The following is a 26156-nucleotide window of genomic DNA, read 5'->3' as shown; positions in this document are numbered from 1 at the left end:
GCCAGTTCCCTCCAACCTCATCTCATGCCTTCTCTGAGCTCTGCTGTTTTCTGTTGCATGCTGTTTCCTCTGCCTGGCACACTCCGGCCAACCCCACTTACCATACGGGTCTCAGCTTCAATGCCACTTCCCCTGAGAAGCCCTCCCTGACTTCCCAATCTAACTCAGGTCTACCCTGCAACTCTCTCAAGAAGCCCGAGAATCACCGTGTTGTGCTCATTTGTTTAACGTCCACCTGCCCCTGACACTGAGTGCCGAGGAGGGGCGGTGCCAGGCCAGCCTCGCTCCTATCTGTTTCCCAGGACCCAGCAGACTGCCTGGCCCCGTGCAGATCCTCCATGCATGGTTACCAAGTGTGTGAAAAAGGGGACGACTTCAAATGAACACGGCAAACGTGCCTCCTCCCCTAGACCGGGACCTCCCTGACAGCTACGCCTGACGGTGACAGGTGAGGGGGCAGGGCGTTCCATCTCATTGGCCCCTGGGAACTTTCTAAACCCTTGAAAGCCAGGAGCCTCTCATCAAAAAGTGAGCATGAGGGGGCCGGCGCTGTGGCAAAGCGGGTAAAGCCGCCACCTCAGTGCGGACATCCCATATGGGCGCCGGTTCTAGTCCCAGCTGCTCCTCTTCCGATCCAGCTCTCTGCTGTGGCCTGGGAAAGCAGTAGAAGATGGCCCAGGTCCTTGGGTCCCTGAACCCATGTGGGAGACCCGGGAGAAGCTCCTGGCTCCTAGCTTCGGATCGGCGCAGCTCCGGCCATTGCAGCCAACTGGGGAGTGAAACAGCGGATGGAAGACCTCTCTCTCTCTCTGCCTCTCCTCCCTCTGTTTAACTCTGACTTTCAAATAAATAAATCTTAAAAAAAAAAAAAAAAAAAAAAGAGCACAAGGCGATCGGCAGTGAGCCATGTGAAGAAAGGCAGGAGGGGAAGTGAAGGTGGAGTGTTTGCAAGCACCGGGGAAAGAACAGTTGGGATCCAGGCATCTTCCACCTGCTCAGGATTTGGGCAACTCTGACAGCACTGCATACAGGAGTGGCGGATGAGACGGGCACCCTGCAGGGGTGAGGTGGGAGCTGCTGTGAGAGCTTCCACGTGCAACAGTCTGGCTCCGAGTCACTGTCAACATAACCTCCAGGGACCATCATCTGTGTCTCTTGCTCACTTTTGCCCCAGCGAGAACAATTTGCAAATCTGATGTGAAAGTGTATGGGTGCGAGGTTTGGTTATTTCAGGTTTCTTATTAAAGCTAATGTGTAAATTCATAAGGGTGTGAAATAGCAAGAAAACCCACGAGGAAGGCAAGATTCATTTTCATAGGAAAGCAGGGTACTGATACACTGAACTGGTCAAAGCAGGGTCCAGATGTCCCTGGGGCAGGGCGGCGGAGGCCGGTGTTCAGGGCAGCGGCTAAGACAACACTTGGGAAGCCCCATCTCCCAATTCCAGCGTCCTGTAAGTGCACACCCTGGATTGAATCCCCAGCTCCTGGCTTCAGTTTGACCAGGCCTCAATGTTGTGGGCATTTAGGGAGTGAATCAGCAAATGGGAGATCTCTCTTCTCTCTCCCTGTGTGTGTGTGTGTGTGTGTGTGAGTGTGAGAGAGAGAGAGAGAGAGAGACCAACCGACCCTCTGGCTTTCAAGTCAATAAAATAAATTTTTAAAGATGTTCCTTGGTACCAACAAGTTCACTCCAGGATACCATACGCCATGCACATTTCAGAGCCTTAGAAAAAAGGAAAATCATTTCTGGGACAGGGATTAATTATAGAGTGTGCCAACATTCGTTCCCAGCCTTGAATCTGAGCCAAACCTGCTATCCAGCTTTGGCTCTAGAAGGCTGTGAACAGGACGCCTGCTCCAGCCTCACAGCGGGCGTCCCTGAACCTGTGTGGTTCTGTCACATCTGATCAGCATCACGGCCTCAGAAACACAAACCAGCCCCATGGCCCAGACTCCCTGCTGACGCCTGAACAAGCACTTTAGCCAAGGGAAGGTCTGCTCCTGCATGTACGGTCAGACTTTTTAAATATTGACTGCTAAGGTGCTCGGCATTAAAACTGGAATAATGACTTACAGTTCTGATCTATTTGCAGGTTTATTCTTATATCCAAGAATTAACTATGTGATGGCAATGCTTGGTCAACCTTCTACTGATAGGCGGATTTCTATTCTCAGCCATTTGGCCAAAACATATACCACCACCAACTGGCAGCCTTTGAAGCTCTGGTTTTCGCAGGTAAATACTGACAGAGTTGGGGGGAAAGAGCAGGCTCCCGAAACAGACTCAGGGCCTTGAGATTTTCTATTTCACAGGGGTCCAAGCCCAAGAGGAGCACTTTTGTCTCCCACCCATACCTGATGCGAGACCCCATGAATCAGGGGTTTTCACTCCTGTGTTGTCCTCTACCCCCGCACCCCAAGACAACTTCTGCCCATCCTCCCTTCCTGTCTCAGTGGGAGACGGCCAAGGGGCTGGCGCTGTGGCACAGGGGGTTAGGCAGTCACTAGCAATGCCAGCATCCCATACCAAAGCACCAGTTCAATTCTTGGCTGCTCCCCTTCCAACTCAGCTCCCTGCAAATGCACCTGGGAAGGCAGTGAGAGATGGCCCAAGTGCTTGGTTCTCTGCCACTCATGTGGGAGCCCAGGATGGGAGTTCCTGGCCCCTGACTTTGGCCTGGCCCAGCTCTGGCTGATGCAGCCATCTGGAGAGTGAACCAGGAGACAGAAGATACCTGCTTCTCTCTGTCTCTCCCTCTCTCTGTTGCTTTGTTTCAACAATAAATAAGTAAATTTTTGCATGAAAAGGGAACATGAAATAATCAGTGGTCCCTCCTGTGGGAGACATGGAGGTTGGGGGCCCACAGAGCCCCCAACAGTAGACAGAGCTGAGCCAACTCCTGTCAGTCACCTGACACAAAGCCCCGCCCTAAAGCAATCCTGCCCTTCACCATGTCCCACACCTCTGGGGGTGCCGAGCCTGTACACACTGTGGGTGGTGGCAGGGGTAGCCCCTTGGATGCCATTATGTGTCAGAGAGCTCCTTTCTCCCGAGCTGCTGGAATAAATGGTTTTGTTTCCTAGATGCCAGCTGCGCCTTGTGACAACAGGAATAACTCACTTGACTAAGTTCTGAGCCTTGGGTTCCTGCAGAGTGGGGTGAGCAGTTTGGGGGAAGGCCCCTCTGCTTAGCTGGTGTTCGCTGCCTTTCCTCTGCCAGGGAAGGAAGAGAAGTCAACCTTCCCACTCGTCTTTCTCTACAAGCAAACATCTTCCAACCATGCTCTGCTTTGGCTAATTAGAAAAAAAATGTTTTTAAAGGAAATGGTAGCAAAATAGAATGATGGCAAAAAAAAAAAAAAGATACAGAAGGCCGGCACCGCGGCTCACTAGGCTAATCCTCCGCCTAGCGGCGCCGGCACACCAGGTTCTAGTCCCAGTCGGGGCGCCGGATTCTGTCCCAGTTGCCCCTCTTCCAGGCCAGCTCTCTGCTGTGGCCAGGGAGTGCAGTGGAGGATGGCCCAGGTGCTTGGGCCCTGTACCCCATGGGAGACCAGGAAAAGCACCTGGCTCCTGGCTCCTGCCATCGGATCAGCGCGGTGCGCTGGCCGCAGCGCGCCAGCCGCGGCGGCCATTGGAGGGTGAACCAACGGCAAAGGAAGACCTTTCTCTCTGTCTCTCTCTCTCACTGTCCACTCTGCCTGTCAAAAAAAAAAAAAAAAAAAAAAAAAAAAAGAGATACAGAAGCAAGCAAGGCTGCAACATCGGTAATGCCCCTGGAAGAAGAAGAAGAATCAGAGGCTGACTGGCCAGGACTTAGTCTGGTAAGAGACCCGGAGAAGTGAGGAGCCAGTGCTGGCGGGTTAGGCCAGCCACAGGCCCTACGGTCCAACCAGAAAGAATCACTCAGCCAGCAGCCTGGCCACACCTTTGAGCAGAGACTCTTAAAGAAAAGTACTCTATCACTAAGATCAAACGGTGTTACGGTGCACCATACTACGCCGCTGCCTGTGACGCCAGCATCCCATATCAGAGTGCTGGGTCAACTCCCTGCTGCTCTGCTTCCGGCCTAATGAGCAGGGGAAGGCAGTACATGTGTGGGAGACCTCGATGGAAGAGCTCCTGGCTCCTGGTCTCAGTCTGGCACAGCCCCAACTGTCGTGGCCATTTGGGGCGTGAACCAGTGGATGGAAGAGCTTTCTCTGTCTCTCCCTCTCTGTCACACTGACTTTCAAATAAATGATTTTTTTCTTTTGATGACCACACAGTGTCGGCGCTGTGCCACAGCAGGTAAAGCCTCTACCTGCAGTGCTAGCATCCCATATGGGCCCCTGTTCGAGTCCTGGCGACTCCACCTCCAATCCAGCCCCTGCTAATGTGCCTGGGAAAGCAGCAGCAGATGACCCAAGTATTTGGGCTCCTGCAACCCCTGGGGGAGACCAGGAAGAAGCTCCTGGCTTCAGAACAGCCCCACTCCGGCCGTGCGGCCATTTGGGAAGTGAGCCAGCAGATGGAAGATCTCGCTCTGTCTAATTCTGCCTTTCAAATGAATGAATAAATTAAAAAAAAAAAAATGACCACACATGGTTTTGAATGAATCCGATGGTCTCAGAGAAATAACTGGTGATTAAAGAGAAAAACTAATAAAGGAGTGAAACCACCTTAGGAAATTACAAGGTGATACATAAAACATCGGGGAAATGAGAAAACAAAGGCTCAAGTTAAATAATGAAGTTCTTATAGTTTCTTGTTGGAATTCCTGACCTCCCAGGGCCCAGAAAAGTTCAACTTGCTATGTTCAGAGGCACACAAAGGCATTCTATTTCTCACTGGAAATCTCACCCTTAGGATCTGCTGCACAGCTACGAACAAAGACGAGGCTGGGAGAAGCTCACATTTCTGACATTTTTTCCAGACAGATAATAATTTCCATCAAAGGACTCCTTCCTGTGCCGTGCACCGGGCTCTCTTCGGCTGCGTCAAAGTGCCACCCAAGACGGGGGAGCTTGGGCGTTCTCGTCGGAACCCCAGCACAGCGGCCGCGAGAGCACAAAAGCCCTTGAAAAGCCCTCTCTGCGCCTTCAGGCCTCAGCGCCCGGGCCTCACAAGGTGCTCAGGCGGAGCCTCTGCCACCCAGGATTCTAGCAGGTGAAAACTTGGGTCACAAGCGCCACGCCCAGGTGGCCACAGGTCAGGCAACACCAGGCTCCCCTGTGCTCTGACAAGGTCAGGATCAAAGAAGGAGAGGCTCCACCCACAGGGTGGGGCTGGTGTCCCCCAAGTCCCCCTCCAACTCCGACCCACAGCTTACCTTGGTACAAGGTGGTTGAACTTGTACGAGCTGAAGACTTCTTGGATCTTCTCTTCTACTTTTGCCTGGTAAGGACGCAGGACATGGGAGAGAGAAAACAGAGACAGATGAGACTTCCGACAACCTTGCCTTCCTGTTGCCACGATGCCCACTGGCTGGACGCGCTGCCATGGTGCTGTACTTCACAGGGTGAGACTGGGTTTGCAGGCTCTGCGTGATGGCAGCCTCAGCACAGGGGGAGGAGAGGGAGGCTCCGTCAGTGCTGGCGCTTGGGTCCCTGGCACTGCCACTCAGGGAGGGGATAAAGACAGGTCCCTTTCCCGTGTGTGGGAAACCAGGAAATGCCACCCCCAAATACGCCTCCGTGACACCAGAAACTGCAGACGCAGGAGCAGCTTTGAAACCAGGCTAGAAGCTAGCCTTCTGTAAGCCGAGTTGACGTTCCTAAAGAGGACTTCCCCTGAAGGGAGGTCTCCCTCTTTACCTGGAAGGGAATCAGGACTCTGAACCACAAGGGAAGGCAGGGATATCAACCGGCAGCAGACCTTCTGGAGTTCACCGTGCGTTCCCCAACCCATCGCCTTGCCTGCAACCTTCTTCCTCCATCTTGACGCTAACATAAGCCGGCAGTGAGGCAGACTTGCTACAAACTTTACTTTTGTCAATCTGTCTTTTCTTAAAGAGCTTCCAAGAATTTAGAAAGGGAGCAGGAAAATGGATTTTTCTCCCCACTGCCTACACTTCAAAGCTTCATTTCTTGCCTGTTCTCTGAGGCCGTGTGGCCTCCCTCAAGCACACGGTTCACTCCTTCTCAGGCTCATACTTACCGTCAGACTGAACGGTCTAAGCAAAAGTATAAGAACGGTCTACGGGAATGAGAAGAACGCCGACCGTCAGAACACCCAAGAAACGGCGCACCAGGTCAGACGTCACACACGAGACTCCCTGGCCCCACAACGCAAAGACTCTCAAAAGCCGTCAGGTCCCAGCACCAGCACACCTGCTCCACGTAGGAACGCGCGACTTCCTTGAGATTTCAAGACACAGTAGTCTCTCCCCGGGAAATTTCAAAAATGTGTCACTTATTTCTGAAGCTTTGAGTTACACTGAGTCACAGCTTCTGGTCCTTTTGATGAATGTGCAAGAATTACTTGTGATGGGGAGGGGAGCTGCGCCGGGAATCATCCAAAGTTGCAACTACAGAGGGGCATTTGGTGCAGCAGTTAAGACATCACTTAAACACCTGCACTTCAGGGCTGGCACTGTGGCGTAGCAGGTAAAGCTGCCGCCTGCAGTGCCGGCATCCCATGTGGGTGCCGGTTCAAGTCCTGGCTGCTCCACTTCCCATCCAGCTCTCTGCCATGGCCTGGGAAAGCAGTGGAAGATGACCCACTCCTGCACCTGCATGGGAGATCCAGAAGAATGTCCAGGCTCCTAGCTTAGGATTGGCTCATCCAATGGATGGAAGACCTCGATCTCGATCTCTCTCTCTGCCTCTCCTCTCTCTGTGTAACTCTGACTTTCAAATAGATAAATCTTAAAAAAAAAAAAAAATCTACATTTCATAACACAGCACATGGGCTCAAGTCCTGCCTCTGCTTCTGATTCAGCTTCCTGCTAGTGTGCCTGGGAAGCAGCCGGTGATGGCTTCAGTACTTGGGTTCCTGACACCCATGTAGGAAACCCAGACTGAGTTCCTGGCTCCTGGCTTCAACCTGGCCCAGCCCCAGTTGTTGTGGGCATCTGGGGAGTGAATCAGCAGATGGAAGACTGATCTCTCTCTTTCAAATAAAGTAGAAATAATTTAAAATAAGATAAAATAGCAAAAAAACTTTTCATTTATATTTGGTTTTAGGAGATGCTTTGATGTTTATCTTTGAACATGAGTTTGGCTTAAGAATTTTAAATGCTTCAAAAAACGGACCTGCGTGTGTTTGGGGAAGTAAGAAAGCTGCCCCAGAGTTCCTCCTAATTCCTGCTCCGTTCCAGACACTCACACACAGAACACAATCTGCATTTGTGCGTCAGGCCTTCCTGGCTATAAACTAGAAAGGACAGAACAATACAGAAGCAGCACACCCCAGGAACATGATCCAAGGAAGCTCTGCCTAGGTAGACCAGTAAGAGCTGAGCGAGCTGATGCATCCCCTACCTAACAAAACCAAGTGGGAGGAAGACTCGCTTCCTGTGCCCCGATACGAGCCTCTTGCAATCCTCAGGACCCAACCCCACGTTAGGGTGAAGGGAGCCCGCCTTCTCGCCAGCATCCTGGGCCAGACACCTCAGGAGAAAACCTTCAGTCTGGACACCTCATCTCCAGCTCCCATCTGGGTACCAGAGACGGTCGAGGACCAAACGTGGACGCTCACTTCTAAACCAAGATACCCGACAGCAACATGGAAATAGTTACACTGAAAAGGAAAGCTGCTTAAAGTAGTCCTAATACAATCTCCTTTCCTTTGGATTTAGTCATCCCTATTCTTTTTCTTTTCTTTTTTTTTCTTTTTTTTATTTTTTGACAGGCAGAGTGGACAGTGAGAGAGAAAGACAGAGAGAAAGGTCTTCCTTTGCCGTTGGTTCACCCTCCAATGGCTGCTGCGGCCGGCACGCTGCGGCCGGCGCACTGTGCTGATCCAAAGGCAGGAGCCAGGAGCCAGGTGCTTTTCCTGGTCTCCCATGGGGTGCAGGGCCCAAGCACCTGGGCCATCCTCCACTGCACTCCCGGGCCACAGCAGAGAGCTGGCCTGGAAGAGGGGCAACCGGGACAGAATCCGGCGCCCCGACTGGGACTAGAACCCGGTGTGCCGGCGCCGCTAGGCAGAGGATTAGCCTAATGAGCCGCGGCGCCGGCCCATCCCTATTCTTAAAAATAAAAATAAAATACTTTTCATTCTGAACATTCATTTATTTTATGTGAAAGGCAGAGTTACAGAGAGAGGCAGAGAGAGAGAGAGATTTTTCCTTTCACTGGTTCATTCCCCAAATGGCCACAATAGCTGGAGCTGTACCGGGCCAAAGCCAGGAGCCCAGAGCTTCTCTTGGGTCTCCTACGTGGGTGCAGGGGCCCAAGCACTTGGGCCATTTTCTGCTACTTTCTCAGGTGCATCAGCTAGGAACTGGATCAGAAGTGGAGCAGCTGGGAATCGAACAGGCACCCATATTGGGTTCCAGTGCTGCAGCTGGCGGCTTAACCAGCTACCCCACAGTGTCAACCCCAAAACAGGGTCTATTTCAATGCAGTTAGCAACAGGTTCATACAGATATTTCAGATATTTAGTAACTGACATGTCTGAATTCTAAAAAACCCAAGTACAACAGATCAGCTGTTCATAATGGCCAAATAATTTTCTTCTAAGAACTGGTGTATCTGTTAACAGCTTTACTGAGACACAATTCATACACCATTCAATTCACTCATTAAAGTGTATGGGGAGCAAGTGTTTAGGCTACCAGTTAAGATGGCCACATCTCACATCAGAATACTGGGTTTGACTCCTGGCTTTGGTTTCTGACTCCAGCTTCCTGCCAACACTCACTCTGGGAGGCAGCGGTGATGGCTTAAATAGCTGGGCTCCTGCCACCCTCAGGGGAGACCTGGATCAAGCTCCTGGTTCCTTGCTCTGGCCTCAGTTCAACCCCAGCCCTTGCAAGCAACTGGGAAGTGAACCAGCAGCCAAGAGCTGTCTCTCTGCCATTGAAATAATTTAAACATTCAGAAATGCTTTTAAGTGTCTGGACCAATGGCTTTTAGCCATTCACAGAGTGGTGCATCCATCACCACCGTCAATTCATAACATTTTCAACACCCCAAAAGGGAATCCCACACCTCTTGGCCATCAATCCAATCTCCCCTCCTCCTCAGTTCCCGTTAACCACTCACCTACCTTCTGCCTGTTCTAGAACTTTCTATAGATGGAGCCAAACACGTGGACCTTAATGCCTGGAGTCGTTCACTTTGTGTGACATCTTCCAGACTCATCGATGTTGCAGCAGGCACCCACATGCTATTATTAATACTCTATTAATATTATTATAGGAATTTGCTGAACAATATTCCATTGCAGTCACATCACATCTTGTCTATCAAATTATCAGTTGATGGACAGGTAGGCAGGTTCCATTTTTTGGCTGTTAAATATTCTATTGTTATAAATGAACATGAAACTCCCAGGAGGGCACTTTGGCATGGCTACTACTTATTATTTTTCTATTATTTTCAGAACAACAGAGAGGCAGCAAAAAGAGTGGGAGTGAGAGCGAGTGAGTGAGTGAGTGACTGAGAGATCTTCCATCCACTGGGTTTCTCCCCAGATGTCTGCAACAGCCAGAGCAGGGCCAGGCTGCAGCCAGGAGCCTGGAACTCCATCCAGGTCTCCCACGACTCGTAAGTATCCAACACTTCTCCCAACATTATCTCCTGCCTCCCAGGGTACTCGTTAGCAGGAAGCCGGAATCAGAAGCAGAGCCAGGACTCAAACCCAGTCACTCTGATATGGGATTTGGTGTTCATGTGGTGCCTTAAACCCAGCATCACATGCCTGTCCCCGCTGAGTACTTTAAACTAAAGGACAGCGTCCAGCACTGTGGCGTAGCAGGTAAAGCCACCGCCTGCAGTGCTGGCATGCGATATGGGCACCGGTTCGCATTCCAGCTGCTCCACTTCTGATCCAGCTCTCTGCTGTGGCCTGGGAAAGCAGTGGGAGATGGCCCAAGTCCTTGGGCCCCTGCACCCTCATGGGAGACCTGGAAGAAGCTCCTGGCTTCAGATCGGCACAGCTCCAGCGGTGCAGCCATCTGGGGAGTCAACCATCGGGATCAAAGACCTCTCTCTCTCTCTCTCTCTCTCCATCTCTTTCTGCCTCTGCCTCTCTAACTTTGCCCTTCAAATAAATAAATCTTAAAAAAAGAAAAAAAAAAACTAAAGGACAGTGGAAAGGCTTCAAAAGCAAGGTCTCTTTGACCATCTCCCATCTTTCTGTCTCTCCCAAAGTGAGTCACAGAAATCAGAATTATTCTCACCAAGGCAGGTCACAGAAACTTGAACTCCTCCTCCCCGAAGTAAGCTATAAAACCTCTCCCTTCTCCTTTTACGTTCTCATTCTAGAAGGATCCTGTGCCATTCTTGGGAGGAAAGGTGCTACAGAGAAAGGTCAAGAAGACTGAGCAGACAGGCCCTGCTGGGTTCCCGTCAGTCTAAACCATTAGATTATGCATAAAATCCAATCATATTTTTACAAGGCTATCCATTCTTTATCGACCCCGAGCACGAGAACAGACAATTTCCTCTGGGTCACTTCCTTTTTTAAATTTTTATTTATTTATTTATCTATCAAGAGACAGCGAGCCACACAGAGAGAGCTTCTACTTATTGGTTCATTTCCCAAATGCCCACAACTGCCAAGGCCAGGAGAGCCTGGAGCTCAATGCAGGTCTCCCACGTGGGTGGCAGACACTCAATTACTTGAGCCACCACTTCCTCCACGGGTGCAGTACCAGCAGAAGGTTGAAATCAGGAGTGGAGCTAGGATTTGAACCCCAGAATACTCCAGTATGGCACCTTCACCATGGCACCAAACACAAGCCCTGGGTCTTTATTTTCCAGGGCTCCCATGCCACACAAAACTTTGATGAAACAAACGTGGTGTGTTTTTCTCTTATTCCCCTATCTTTTGCTTCAGGAGTGTCAGCCATAACCCTTATGATCGGTGATAAAGGTACCACCTACAGACCACTCCGGTACAAGTTTTGGGGTGGACATGTCCCCCCCCCCCCATGTCTAGGAATGGCACTGCCAATCACGTGCTGATTCCATGTTTAACTCCAAAGAACTGTTGGACAGTGGTAGCACTTTATAACCTCACCAGCAGGTGTATAAGGGTCCCACTTTCTTCATCAACAGCTGTCTTTATCTGTGATTTTGATGACTCATCCTGGGGGGTGTGAAGCAGTAACTCCTTGTGGTTCTGATTTGCATCTCCCTCATAGCTAACGATGTTGGACATCTTGTTCATGGGCTTACTGGACACTTGCTCACTTTTTTGGAGCAATGGCTAGTTAAATTCTTTGCTCATTTTAAAAATTACTGAATTGTAATAGTAATTTATATAGTCTAGATACAAGTTCCTTATCAGATAAACAATTTGCAAAAATTTCAGAACTGGTATGCCTAACAGAAAAAGGGGGCAGCGTTGTAGCATAGCAGGTAACGCTGCCACTTGCGATGCTGGCATCCCATGTGGGAGCTGGTTCGAGTCCTGGCTGCTCTTCTTCCAATCCAGCTCCCTACTAATTTGCATGGGAAAACAGTGGAAGATGGCTGGAGTGCTTGTGCCCCTGCACCCATGTAGGAGACCCAGAAGAGGGTCCTGGCTCCTGGCTTCAGACTAGGCCAGCTCCAGCCATTGCAGGCATTTGGGGAGTAAACCAGCAGATAGAAGATCTCTCTATCTCTCTCTCTGTAAACTCTCCCTTCCAAATAAATAAATCTTAAAAAAAAAAAAAAAATAGAAAAAGGTCATCTCAGAATAGTATACTTTTTAAGAGTACAACTTAAAAAAATTATACTTAGTAATACACCTGCAAATTTTTTAACAAATAGTCGTGGATTAATAAAGAAGTTAAAAAAGTATTTGTCTGGGGATGAGGAGACCAAAGCAATCTCCAAAGTAGGCAACACCCTCTTTTGTGTCCCCTCTTCCCCACAAAGCTTGCTGATGCCGCAGAAAATCTGAGTGACTGTGTTGCTGGGAAGACGCAAACAGTCTGTTCCGACTGGCAGGGCTCAAAGAGAAGAAGACAGCTAGTCATGCAGAGAACAAATTAACTGGCTGCTGTCCTTAGAAAGCCTTGCTTAGGGCCTGCACCGTGGCCCACTTGGCTAATCCTCCGCCTGCGGTGCTGGCACCTCAGGTTCTAGTTCTGGTTGGGGCGCCGGATTCTGTCCAGGTTGCTCTTTGAGTCCAGCTCTCTGCTGTGGCCCGGGAAGGCAGTGGAGGATGGCCCAAGTGCTTGGGCCCTGCACCCGCAAGGGAGACCGGGAGGAAGTGCCTGGCTCCTGGCTTCGGATCGGCGCAGCACGCCAGCTATAGCAGCCATTTGCGGGGGGTGAACCAACGGAAGGAAGACATTTCTCTTTCTAACTCTGCCTGTCAAAAAAAAAAAAAAAAAAGAAAAAGAAATAAAAAGAAAAGAAAGCAAGCCTTGCTAAAAAGCCTGATCCCAAGCTGGCCACTGGCAAGCCTCCAGAAAGGGTCTCACCTACTTGACAAGAAAGGTTCACTGTGTCTAAACCATGTGGGTTACGTCCGAAACCAAGCCCCCACACAGAACCTCGGATGCGAGAGACCACCAGGCCCTGGTCTCCCAGGGTCTCCCAGTCTCCCGCCCTAGCTTCAAGTCTCTTACTCTACTTTTGTGATCACAAGTCAACCTCTTAGCAAAATTAGCCCACATTCTGAATTCAGGGAGTAGTCCCGCAGGTCCTACACCAAGACTCCTGAGGTCATTTATCTCCCGGATAGATAACATCTCAATGTTTGGTCCTGTCGGGAGGGGCTGCTCTCCCAGGAACCTCAGGCCCCAAGCAAAAAAGTAACCACAGCCTGTGCATAGCCCCAGACTGACTGGAGCCCAGCCTGACAACATCAAAATTCCCACAAGCAACGTATCACTGAGGGAGGGGCCACAAGCACTAGACCAACCAGGAACTTGGACTTGGGCTGAACCACACAGCTTTCTGCCCCAATGTCAATCTCTAAGAACCTTTACCCCTGACGCCTTGGGGAGCCCAGGAATTAAGCAACAGCTGGCTCCCTACTCTGCAACAAATACCTACTTCCTCCCACCGCCCAGTGTCACTGATCCGCCTGCTGCACATTGGACAAACGGACTCAGTTTTGGGGGGCTCTAGAGCAAATCCTCCAGTTTTGGGGGTGTTCTGGAACATGCTGAACCAGCTGCCTCCCTTCTGAGATGTGTGAGGCAGAGGGTGCCCGTGTGACCAGCTCCCAGTGAAACTGCAGACGCCAAGTCTCCAAGGAGCTGCCCTCGAAGACACCACTGTGCACACGTCACCGCGGTGCCATGCCGGAGGAATGCAGGGTGCCCCAATAGGCCACTCCAGAATACGCCACTCGTCATACAGATGATTTTAAGCTAAACGCCATGGAGAACCAGGAGATGCAGGAAAACCAGGCACAAGGTTTTCGTTTTGTAAAGGAAATTTATATTTGCAAAGGAAAACCCTGTGTATAAAAAGTGCCTTTTTCCTGCGAACCAGGAAGAGGGCGACTGTTCAACTCAACCGTGGAGAAGGAGCCGACGTAACTGCTTCCCACACCGCACTCCACGACTCTCCGCTACAACACCTCTCTTGGTTATCTCCCCATAACCTGCTCCCCTGCTCACAAGTCCCAAACCCTCTTCTGCGTGTAGGCTGTGATGCGATGGAGCCATCCCTTTGGGTTACTCACCCCTGGGGGCTCCCGGGTGTGCCTGTGTACACACGCTAACGCATCTCTTTCCCTCGATCACCTGTCTTTCTCCAGTCTGACCAGTCCACCTGACACAGCCCCACCCAGAGAACCTCAGACAGGCGGGGGTCAGGGGATTCCCTCCTCCCCTACAGCCCACCGAGAGTGACTCAGGCAGCTCGATTCTGCGCTCCTTTCCAGCTCCACCCACGCCCCTTTGCCCTCTGCTGGTTCTGCTTCATATCCTCTCACTCTCTACAAGAACTGTGGTTCTAAGATGTATTAGAGTCACTGAACCTACAGGTGGTCTTAGAGCCTCCAAAACACTGGTAAAGAAAGGGAAATTTAGCCTTCGGACAGAATTAGGGGAAGTAGTCATAACAATTGCAAGGCCTATTTTTAAATTCCTTCCTAAAAATGTATTAAAATCTTCACTGTACATGTGGACGCAGGGAGGTGGGTTGGCACAGCGGCTAGGCCGCCTGAGGCAGGATGGATCGAGAGCTTCCTTGGTGAAGACAGGACAGGCAACTACTTGGCCTAGGCCAGCGACCCGGCACGCGGCAAACATTTATGAACAAGAAACAGGCCCTTTTCACCATTATGCAGCCGGACCCCAGCCACCTCCTTGCACTGGGCAGATGAGCAAAAACTGGTTTTTACCAAATCCAGCGGCTACCTTGACCTCGGACCAACCTAACAGTAAAACACCACCCTCCGGGGAGGAGACTTGAGATGCTAACGAAACATGTAATGTCTGTTACAGCACCTGAGCCAACAAAGACCCCACTGAGAACTCCCAAAGGACCTTCCTGCCAGTACAGGTGCCTCCAATCCACCTATAGCCCTGGGCAGGGCAGCTGCTCCCCTCCCAGCCTGCCTGCAGGGTGTGTCATTATGCTCCACCCATAAACCTCTGTGCCCCATCCTTAAGGTCTTCTCAGGGTCAGCAGAAAGAAACTGGACCTCCAGGCCCCCCCAACATCTCTATGTAACACACCACATAGCATACTGGAGTGCCTGGAGCCCAGGTCGGCTCCAACTCCGGCTTCCTGCTAATGCACACCTTGGGAGGCAGTGGTGATAGCTCAAGCAGTTAGGTCCCTGCCAGCCACATGGGAGATGTGAATTGGGTTCTGGGCTCGTGGCTTCAGCTTAGCCTAGCCCTGGCTACTGTGGGCAAACAGAGGACAAAAGATATCTCTCTCTCTCTCTCTCGCTTTTCAATAACTAAATAAATACAGGGGAACGAAGGCTAACAATTTTCACTTGCGTAAGTCATGAAGCTCTGCACACGCTCTGGCTCTCAAACTTCAACATGGAGATGCTAAAGTGTGTTCACTGTCCCTAGAATTTCCAGCTTCCTTCCCATCCCAAAGGAAGTGACTGTTCTATCTCATTTCTCCTTTCTACATAAGAGCCCCCTCAGGCAAGGCAGTTGCCTACCCATACAATTCAGAGGCTGTTTAACAGTCCCATAGCAACAGATAATTTTCTTTTGCATAAAACAGCAGAGGCCCATAGGTTCCTTTCCCTTGGGACCAAGACACACGTTCATAACCATGTTAATGGAAGGGATAGGATTCTCCTGGGAGAAGGAATGACAGCCTCAAGCACCTGCTCTGTTTCATAAACGCAGTTGCAAGAAGTTATGGGAAGGGCCGCCAGCATTAGTCACAAGGTGGTCCCAAGAGATTTGCTCTTGAAAATTCAAATATGGCCTGAGTGAAAGGAACTTTGATTGGATCCGGTCAAACACACACACCAAAACAAACAATCCAACACTTACACAGAAACTTGGGAGGCCTAGCATTGTGGTACAGTGGATTAAGCCACGGCCTGTAGTACTAGCATCCCATATGGCTGCTGGTTCAAGTCTCAGCTTCTCCACTTCCAATCCAGCTCCCTGCTAATGCGCCTGGGAAAGCAGTAGAAGATGGCCCAAGTCCTCAGGCCCCTGCCACTCATGTGGGAGACTCAGAAGAAGCTCCTGGCTCCTGGCTCCTGGCTTCGGCTTGGCCCACCCCCAGCCATTATGGCCATTTGGGGAGTGAAGCAGAAGCTTGAAGATCTTTCTCTGTAACTACCTTTCAAGTAAATAAGTCTTAAAAAAAAAACCAACCAAACAAACAAACAAAAACAGAGGCCAGCGCTGTGGCTACTGGATAAGGCCGCCACCTGCAATGCCAGCATCCCATACAGGCGCCGGTTCAGGTCCTGGCTGCTCCACTCCCGATCCAGCTCTCTGCTATGGCCTGGGAAAGCAGTGGAAGATGGCCCAAGTGCTTGGTCCCCTGCACCCACATGGGAGACGCAGAGGAAGCTCCTGGCTCCTGGCTTTGGGTCGGCACAGCTCCAGCCGTTGCAGCCATCTGGGGAGTGAACCAGCAGATGGAAGACCTCTCTCCCTCTCTCTGCGTAACTCTGACTTTCAAATAAATAGGTAAATCTTAAAAAAAAAAAAAATCACAGAGTAGAGGGCATGCATTTGGCTAGCAGTTAGGATACCCGCTAAGATGCCTGCATCCCTTATCAAGCGCTTGGGTTTGACTCACGGTTTTTAATTCAGCTTCATGCTAATGCAGATCTAGGGAGGCAGCAGGTAATGGCTCAAGTATTTGGTCCTTGCCACCTACATGGGAGATCTAGATTGAGTTCCTGGTTCATGTCATGGCAAGAAGGACAGATGAAAAGTGAACCCTCAGTTGCAAGTTTCCCCCTTTCTCCTTCCCTCCCTTCCCCCTTCCCTCCCCCCAATGCCTGTCAAAAGACACACAATTTTTAAAATTTTTGGATAACTGGGAGATTAAAAATAAACTGCATATTAGATGGTATTATGGAATCATTTCTATTTTCCTAGGTGTGATATTATTGTACTAATATAGAATGTCATTCTTGGGGCCGGCACTGTGGCATAGCGGGTAAAGCCATCGCCTGTAGTGCTGGCATCCCATATGGATGCCAGTTCCAGTCCTGGCTGCTCCACTTCTGATCCGGCTCTCTGCTATGGCCTAGGAAAGCAGCAGAAGATGGTCCAAGTCCTTGGGCCCCTGCACCTGCGTGGGAAACTTGAAAGAAGCTCCTGGCTTCGGATCAGCACAAGTCCAACCATTGCGGCCAATCAGGGAGTGAACCAGCGGATGGAAGACCTCTCTCTCTCTCTGCCTCTCCTCTCTCTGTGTAACTCTGCCTTTCAAATAAATAAATAAATCTTAAAAAAAAAAAAAAAAAGTCATCCTTAGGAGTTGTGTGCTTTATTATTTAGAGGTTAAGTATTATGACATCTTCACCTTTCAAAGACTCAGGAAAGTTATTCAAATATTTTCATAGACACACAAAAAGTTCACAGGAAACAAAAAATAAGCTTTGGTGAAAAAAAAATTTGAAATCCATGTTTATAAGGAACCCTCAAACATTTTATGAAAATACTTGTTAAGCAAAAACTATGCATAGATTTCAAATTTTCTTGGCACCAAAATAAACTTATCTTTTAATCCCATTTTTCATGAACTGTCTGAAGTGCTTTCATTATCACACGTACATTTGTGAATTACTTATTTGTATACATGCAACACACATGCAAATCAAAGGAAAAACTCTGCGCTAGATCACGTTTTGGATGTTTGCCATCTCTACACTTCACCAGGCTATTTCAGAACTAGGTAGATGGAGAAGTTAACTTGTAAAAAAGTGACAGTGACACAGACCCTTTCTGTCCACAGAAATGCACCTGCTACCTGGTGAAATACACTTAATTATCATCCTTTAGAAAAATGACCAGTTTTGCATCCATTTATAAAAATGCACCTCATCATTACTTATCTAAGTATCTGAATCTTTAAATGTTTACAAAAAAAAACTCATTTGTTTATTTGAAAGGTAGAGCAACAGGAGAGGGGGAAGATCTTCCATTTGCTGGTTAACACTCTCCAAATGGCCACACAGGCCAAACTAGGAGTCCAGAACTCATTCCAGTCTCCCTCATGGGTGGCAGGGACCTGAGTCCTTGGATCATCTTTTGCTGCTTCCCAGGCACATTAGCAGAGAGCTGGATTAGAAGTGGAGCAGCCAGGACTTGAACCAGAGCTCCCATATGGGATGCCAGTGTTTCAAGTGGCAGCTTAACCCACTGCACCACTAACACAGACCCTCGAGTTCTTTTCTTGAACTCAGTGTAGGATGTTGCTGGTCTCTTCATTAGTTAATGATTTAAATAAAATCTTTGCCACTGTTCATCTTATATCATAGGAGTCAAGATGTTACTCTCTTTTACAAGGTATCACTAGAGTAGGTGTTTGGCACAGCACTGACACTGGTTAGGAAGCCTGCATTCTAAATCAGAGTCCCAGCCCTGCTTCTGATTCCAGCTTCCTGCTAATACAAACCCTGGGAGGCAGCAGGTGATGGCCCAAGTGTCTAGTGACTACCACCCACTTGGGAGACCACCTGCATTAAGTATGGGGCTCCTGGGCCCAGCTGTTGTGAGCATTTGAGGAGTGAATCAGCTGATAGAAGGTCCGTCTCAATCTTCCTGCCTTTCAAATAAACAAAAATAACACAAATGAAATGTATCCTTTAACAGCTGATTTGGGGTAGATTAGGTGGAGGGTAGACAGATACTGTCAATTTTCCTGTACATTTAAATCTTTTTCTAATAACAAGTTGGAGGAAATTAAGAATTTAACAGAAAACATATAGTATCTGGACTCCAGCCGATTCCTTTCTCTAGATGTACGAATTTTGAGAAGTGAAACAGATCTGCATATAGGAGTACGCCACACAGTGAATTTATGTGCACAGGAGAAAAAATAAACATTTAAATGGATTATAAAGCATCTCCAGTACTTTGAAAGCAGACCCTCTGCAATGAGATTCCACTCCACAGCTGCCAGCAGCAGGAAAGACAGCAACAAATGCTGGCGAGGAAGGGGGACCACTAGAGTCTCATCCAGTGCTGGGGACAGCGTAAGATGCACAACAATTCTGGAAAAAAGCTAGTGGTTTCTGACAAAACAAAAAATACATCTACCCTGTGACCTGGCAAGTCCACGTCTGTGTTTTCACCCAAGAGAAAGGAAAGCACGTGCCCAGAAAGACCTCCACACAGACGCTCACAGCAGCTTTATTGCTAACAACCATAATCTGGAAACTTCTCAGTCCACCAACATTACAGACTTTCAAATGACAAAATTTTTAAAAAGCTGTAACAGGGGCCGGCGCTGCGGCACAGCAGGTTAACACCATGGCCTGCAGTGTTGGCACCCCATACAGGTGCCGGTTCAAGACCCGACTGCTCCACTTCTGATCCAGCTCCCTACTAATGCACCTAAGAAGCAAAACATGGCCCAAGTGGCACCCACGTGGGAGACCCAGAGGAAGCGCCTGGCTTTGACCTGGCCCAACTCGGCCATTGCAGCCACTTGAGTGAACCAGCAGATGAAGAGATCTCCATCTCTCTCCTTCTGTGTCACCCTGCCTTTCAAAGAAATAAAACTTAAAAAATAAAATCTGACATTTATAAAAATATCATTCAGCAATTGAACAGGGACAATTAGTGATAGGTGCAACATGAATCAATCTCAAACATGCTAGGTAAAACATGCTTTGCACAAAAGAATAAAACCTGTATCACTTCATTTAGATCATATTCTAAGAGAGACAAAACTGATCTATTTTTAAAAAAAAATCAGTGGTCAGCATTGTGGTGCATCAAGTTAAGCCACCACCTGCAACACCAGCACCCCATGTTGGTGCTGGTTTGAGACCCGGCTGCTCCACTTCCAATCCAGCTCCCTGCTAATGGCCTGGGAAAGCTGCAGAAGATGGCCAAGTGCTTGGGCCCCTGCATCCACGTGGGAGACCCGGAGGGAGCTTCTGGCTCCTGGCTTTGGCCTGGCCCAGCCCCAGCCGTTGGTGGCCATTTGGGGAATGAGCCAGTGGATTAAAGATCAATTGATTTCTTTCTCCTTCTCTGTAACTCTCCCTTTCAAATAAATAAAAATAAATCTGAAAAAAAAAAAGTTAAAAAAATATCAGACATTGGTTGCTTTGGGGAAGGGGGAGAGGCATGGGGACTGATTGGAAAGAAACATGAAGAAGCTTCTTCCTCTCCCACCCTCCTTCTTCCTTTGAAAAGGAGAGAGAGGCAGATCTCCCACCCATGGGTTCACTCCCTAAAGTCCAATAGCCAGGGCTGAGCCAGGCTGAAGCCAAGAGGCAGGAACTCAATCCAGGTTCCCACTGGAGTGGCACAGACCAGCCACTGTGCCCTGCCTCCCAGGCCACACATTGGCAGGAAGCTAGACTGGGAAGTGGAGCGAGGACTCCAACCAGGCCCTCTGATGTGGCACACAGGCATCCCAAGTGGCATCTCAACTGCCGGACCAAACGCCCACCCACATTGTCCTGTATCTCAGTAGAGGTTTGGTTATGCAGGTTTGTGCGCTTGCCAGAACTCAGTGAATGTCAACACCTGCTTATGATACACAGACTTAGTTGTGTGCAAATTTTAAACCTGGAAAAAACAATGAACTCTAGTTGACATGCCTACCGAAGTATGTAGGCAGAAGTGTATTGATAGCTAAATTTGAAATTCGTGAAAAAGATAAAATGAATAGATAAACCAATGCGATTTAAGTATACAAAATGTCAAAAAAAATCCAGAAGGTGAGTGTAAGTGTAATGGTATTCATGACCAAAGTCATTCAATTTTGCTGTGTTTGAAAGCTACTAGGAAAAAAAACCCCAAATACATTATTATGTGAGAGTTGAAGGAATGTTTCGCGGTTAGCACTTCATCTTTGCTCTGTGTTCTAGAGTCTAGAATACATCGCAAAACACAAGAGCCAAAGATTCCTGGAGAAGCCTGCTCCATGCTCACCCATGGCCCTTAAAGCGACAGCTTGTTAAAGCGCAGGCAGGCAAAGACTCCTCCCCCACGACCGCAGCTGGAAAACCAGTAGCCGGGAAGCAGGTTCCCCAGAAACCAAGCCATGCTTGTTAGAATTCTCTGGTGAGCTTGGGCTTAGACGCAAAGACACACAAACCACAGGGATGGGCACCCCTCCCCCTCCACCGAGGATTCCGATGCCTGCTACCATCTGACAGAGCAAGGAAGGCTCCGGGTAGTGGGAACAGCCACTGAACTTCTGCTCGGAAGAGAACTCTCTCCATCCCAACTGCTCGCCACCTTCCCTTCACCTCGGCCAGCACAGGGTAAACGTCGGAAACAACCATTTTTTCAATGTTTTAACAGACAACACACTTCTCTGAACAAATCTCCTAACATTTTGGGGGGTGTGGGAGATCAGCATACGCCACCCCAAAAATAGGACTGTGGGAAACCAGGGTACGCCACCCCAAAATAAGCCTCTTTGGCATAAGGATTATTTTGAGCTGATTATTCCGAGCAACACCAGACACCGGAGTCTCTGTGGAAACAGAGTGGAAACTGCCCTCTTGTCGGGGACGTTACATCCAGAAAGGAAGTCCCCATTTGTCTTTTTCTGCACCGGGAAGAAAAAGAGAGCTTAAAACCACTGAGACTAGGCCGGCGCCGTGGCTCACTAGGCTAATCCTCCGCCTAGCGGCGCCGGCACACCGGGTTCTAGTCCCGGTCGGGGCGCCGGATTCTGTCCCGGTTGCCCCTCTTCCAGGCCAGCTCTCTGCTGTGGCCAGGGAGTGCAGTGGAGGATGGCCCAGGTGCTTGGGCCCTGCACCCCATGGGAGACCAGGAAAAGCACCTGGCACCTGGCTCCTGGCTCCTGCCATCGGATCAGCGCGGTGCGCCGGCCGCAGCGCGCCGGCCGCGGCGGCCATTGGAGGGTGAACCAACGGCAAAGGAAGACCTTTCTCTCTCTCTCTCTCTTTCACTGTCCACTCTGCCTGTCAAAAAAAAAAAAAAAAAAAACCACTGAGACTCTTACCAGTAGCGAAGGCAGGAGGTAGGTCTGTGTGACACACTGCAGGCTTGCTCAGCGGGCTCCTGCAGGCCACCTCCCCAAGACTGGCCTCTCCAACCTGCTTCCAGCTTCCTTTGGGGGACGAGGGGAAGGTGGCGGTCAGGCCTGAACACCAAGCCACCTCTCTGGGATCCACTCAGTCCTCAGGCTATCTCTCCTGTATGTGAAGTGGGCAAGCACATGTTGACAAACCTGTTTTTCTCTTGTTAAGCCATGTGCCTCTCTCCCCTACAATTCCAAGATTCAACAGGCGCCAACCCATTCTTATCCAGCCCATGAGCCTCTCTGCTACAGCTGAAACCCGGAGTGAAGGTTCCCGGGAGCTCTTAACCTTGGCTGCAAAACAAAATCACCTGGGAAGCTTTAGCACCCCCAGCCCCTCCCTGCCTGCCTGCCTGCCTGCCTGCCTGCCTGCCTACCTACCCACCCCAGGCAATTAAAGCAGGAGACCTGGGGGTGTATTTTTTTAAAGACCTCCAGGTGTGTGGCCAGATTTGAAAACCACTGCCCTTACTGTCAGTTTCCTTTTTAAAAACAACTGTCTAACATCAGGTGCTTCTAGAAGCAATACAGAAAACTAAGGTTAGGGGCAGGTGTTGTGCACAGTGGTTAAGACACGTGCATCCCATTTCAGAGCGCCAGGTGTCTCATTCCAGCTTCCTGCTGGTGTGCACTCTGGGACGAAGCAGGTAAAAGATCAAGTATTTGGGTCTCTGCCACCCACATGGGAGACCTGGCGGGAGTTCTTGGCTCCTGGCTTGGCCTGGCCCAACTCTGGCTGTTGCAGACATGTGGGCTGTGAACCTACAGATGGTCTCCTCTCTGTCTCTCTTTCAAATAAATAAAATTAAAAACTTGAAAATTATTTTTCAAATTAGTTTGTATCATAAGCCAAAATGAACACTGAGTTTCCCAAATGACCTATACAGCCACAATTTATGTTAACCACACCTCGCTCAAAAGCCAAGTGCTTCTTCTCATTATTATTCAAAATCCAGGTACTTCTCATTATTATGATTCAGGAACCTTCTAGAAGCACTTCTCCTGACCACTTCTAAGGCTCATGCATATATGCAAACCTGGTAAATATAAAATCTAACATCAGGGCGGTGTTGCGGCACAGTGGGTACAAACCTGCTACCAGTGACACTGGCATCTCATATGGGCTCCTGTTCAAGACCCAGCTGCTCCACTTCCTATCCGGCTCCCTGCTAATGTGCCTGGGAAAAGCAGTGGAGGATAACCCAAGTGTTTGTCACCCATGTGAGAGACCCAGAAGAACCTCCTGGCTTCAGACTGCCCCAGCTCCAGCCATTGCAGTCATCTGGGGAGTGAATCAGTGGATGGAAGACCTCTCTCTGTCGCTGTAACTCTGCCTTTCAAATAAATAAAAAATTAAATTACATTAAAAAGAGGAGAATATCTTTAGGATAGGAAAGTTTTCTTGAAGAAGCCAAAACCATAAGGGAAAAGATTAGAACACAGAGGTGAGCAAGGTTAAAGGCAAACAGGAGCCTAGGTGAAGCTATCTGAAACAGATGTAAAAGATAACTGTTTTCCTCAAATTCAGACTTCTGAGAACATCAAATCTTGGAGAGAGCGTGGTAGAAATGACTCCAATACGCTTGGCTTAGCGTTTCAACTGCTGCAGCCACTCTGTGCCGTGGCGCAGTAGGTTAATCCTCTGCCTGCAGTGCCACCATCCCATATGGGCGCGGGTTCTAGCTAGTCCCTGCTGCTCCTCTTCCAATCCAGCTCTCTGCTATGGCCTGGGAAAGCAGTAGAAGATGGACCAAGTTCTTGGGCCCCTGCACCCACGTGGGAGACCTAGAGGGGGCACCTGGCTCCTGGCTTTGGATCAGCACAGCTCTGGTCATTGCAGCCATTTGGGGAGTGAACCAGCAGATGGAAGACCTTTCTCTCTGTCTCTCTCTCTCACTGTCTATAACTCTACCTCTCAAATAAATAAATAAAAATTTAAAGGGGGGAGGGGGTGAAGGGTAGAAGGAAGAGCTATTTTTCTGTCCACCTTCGTGGTATTTTAACTACTAGTTAAAAACAGCCACGGCCCACATGCCCATCAACAGGGAGAGACAGGATAAAAAGCACTATTCTGTGTGACATGTACGTTGTCCTGTCTACCTACTATGTACTACGCATGCCAAAAACATACAGTAACATAAAAAAACAACAACACCCATAGCACACCCTTCCATCTGTCTGATTCTGGCCCCATTTCTTGTCTAAAACAATTCTGCACCTCGCTGTACACTGTAGGTTACTGACAGATACTGAAGGATTCCGGGGAGTGTCACCCCAAAATAGGACACCTTGGAATGTCGGTGTTTTAAATGAAAGGCTCTCGGGACTCAGCAGAGGCTGGAGCCGGCTTTTCTCTGAAATTCTCTTATCTACCTAAAAGGCACATCTGCCAAAAGGGAACACCATTGCCTTCGGCTCTCTGCTTGCAGTTTCACTAACCAGAGCTCAAACTCACGTCCAAAGAAGGAATACTGAGAAACGGCACCACACCCACGCAAACGCTGCCACAAGCTGTCCTCAGTCCCACTCGCCCCGAGAAGAATCATCGTGTCCGTCCTCTGGGCCCAGTTCAGTCCCACTGAAAATCATTTCCTACCCCTCCAAATCTGCCCACCCTACTCCACCGCAGGGAGTGGTCCTCTGGATGGCACGTTGGGAAATGCGCTTGCCTTTTCCCTAGTTAACCTACTGCCAGTTTATTTCAGGAGGCCCAGTGACTGAACCTCCAGAGGGCAGGTCTGAACTTGCCTGCAGTATGCAAACTCTGCCTTGTCCCACTGAGCTCTGAATCCACTGACTTCCCTTCCCACAGTGGAAAACCACTTCTGCCTCCACTCGCAACGCAGTTTCTTTACTCCACACAAATCTGTGCCGACTTTTCCTTTGAACTGGCCCTACCATCTGCCTGGACCCCTCACACGTCAGTAGAATGAAATTTTTAACACGTGTTCATTTTTATCTGTGTGAGTCATGATTTTTACCTTTTTTCTGAAAATGACCTTTACCAGCATTTACACATTGATCATTTTGATTTGAGATCAAACGCAGTGCCAAAGAGGGCAAGATGACAGAGTGTGACAATTTATGTGCATTGTAGAAAAAAACACACAAAGTTGTTTATGGAGGCATAAATGGATTAAAAGTGGATGCTGAGAGGATGCACACCCACCTCCTGACAAAGGTAGCTTCTCCGGGGGTGGGAGGCAGACCAAAATGGAGGCGGGGTTAAGGAAAGCTCTGGCTAGCTTCCTAATTGCTTTCCTCTAAACAAATAGCCAGAAGTAAAAAAACAAGATGTTGGCAACTGTTAATTCTGGGCCATAGGAAAATGGCTGTTAATCATGTCACTGTTTATAATTTTTGTTAGTTACAAAGTTGTTAGTGGGGAGAAAAAGGATTACATGGTGCTCAATTGTGTGCTCACTCCTACACAGGCCGCCAGCTACAAAGAAGCCCTGCTCTTAATGCTGCCTGGTAAGGTCAGTTGTTTAGATCCTAATCCACCTTCCCATCAAAACAACTACAGCTGTTAGGTTCCGAGCCAGCCTTCCCAATCCTACTAAGAGGAAAAGGTAACCAATGCTAAGTCCTGACAGTACCTCTCTCCCTTTCTCATACAGCAAAAAGGGGACACAGGGGCTGGTGCTGTGGTATAACAGGCAAAGCCACCGCCTGCAGTGCCAGCAACCCATACGGGCACTGGTTCGAGTCCTGGCTGCTCCACTTTGAATCCAGCTCTCTGCTATGGCCTGGGAAGGCAGTAGAAGATGGCCCAAGTCCTTGGGCGCCTGCACCCACGTGGGAGACCCAGAAGAAGCTCCTGGCTTCAGATCAGTGCAGATCCGGCCGTTGCAGCCAAATGGGAAGTGAACCAGCAGATGGAAGACCTCTCTGCTTCTCTGTAACTCTGCCTTTCAAATCAATCAATCAATCAATCTTTAATCTATCTGCCTGCATTCTCAACAGCTCTCTACTTTCAAGACATCTCATGGGGTTTTCTAGAAACCCAATCAACACAAACACAGAATACAAAGGTCTTCTTTTATCTACTGGGGAAACATCCCAAGACTCCCAGTGGGCAGCTGACAAAGCAGACAGTACTAACCCTAAGTGTAAGCACTGCCATCCTGCCCAGTACCAAATGACTGCTGGGCGGGTAGCACACACAGAGTGGATACACTGGACAAAGAGATGATTCACAACCTGGGAGGGACAGGGCAGGAAAGCATGAGACTCATCACGCCACTCAGAACACTGCACAACTTAATACTTAGGAATTGTTGGCCGGCGCCGCGGCTCACTAGGCTAATCGTCCGCCTTGCGGCGCCGGCACACCGGGTTCTAGTCCCGGTCAGGGCGCCAGATTCTG

At 49.3% G+C, this 26156-nt stretch overlaps 1 protein-coding gene across 7 annotated transcripts in view; it reads right to left on the bottom strand.

The window, feature by feature from the left end:
• The window catches only part of FNTB (farnesyltransferase, CAAX box, subunit beta), a 90881-nt gene that overhangs the window by 54255 nt on the left and 10470 nt on the right, over window positions 1-26156 (bottom strand). For 4 of the 7 annotated variants that reach the window (XM_008271856.5, XM_051826397.3, XM_089322487.1 and 1 more), the window contains exon 2: window positions 5314-5378. In XM_008271856.5, the coding sequence (XP_008270078.2) occupies window positions 5314-5378 (65 nt within the window). Of the gene's footprint in view, window positions 1-5313; window positions 5379-21709; window positions 22072-26156 lie in introns of those variants that run through there. The other 3 variants (XM_089322489.1, XM_089322488.1, XM_089322490.1) reach the window with 3 other exon arrangements.

Source organism: Oryctolagus cuniculus, chromosome 20 (assembly GCF_051225735.1).
Source record: "Oryctolagus cuniculus isolate XC-2025 breed Fujian yellow rabbit chromosome 20, ASM5122573v1, whole genome shotgun sequence".
Lineage (NCBI taxonomy): Eukaryota > Metazoa > Chordata > Mammalia > Lagomorpha > Leporidae > Oryctolagus > Oryctolagus cuniculus.
Note: the sequence above shows the minus strand (reverse complement) of the source record. Positions and strands in the feature narration are given on the sequence as shown.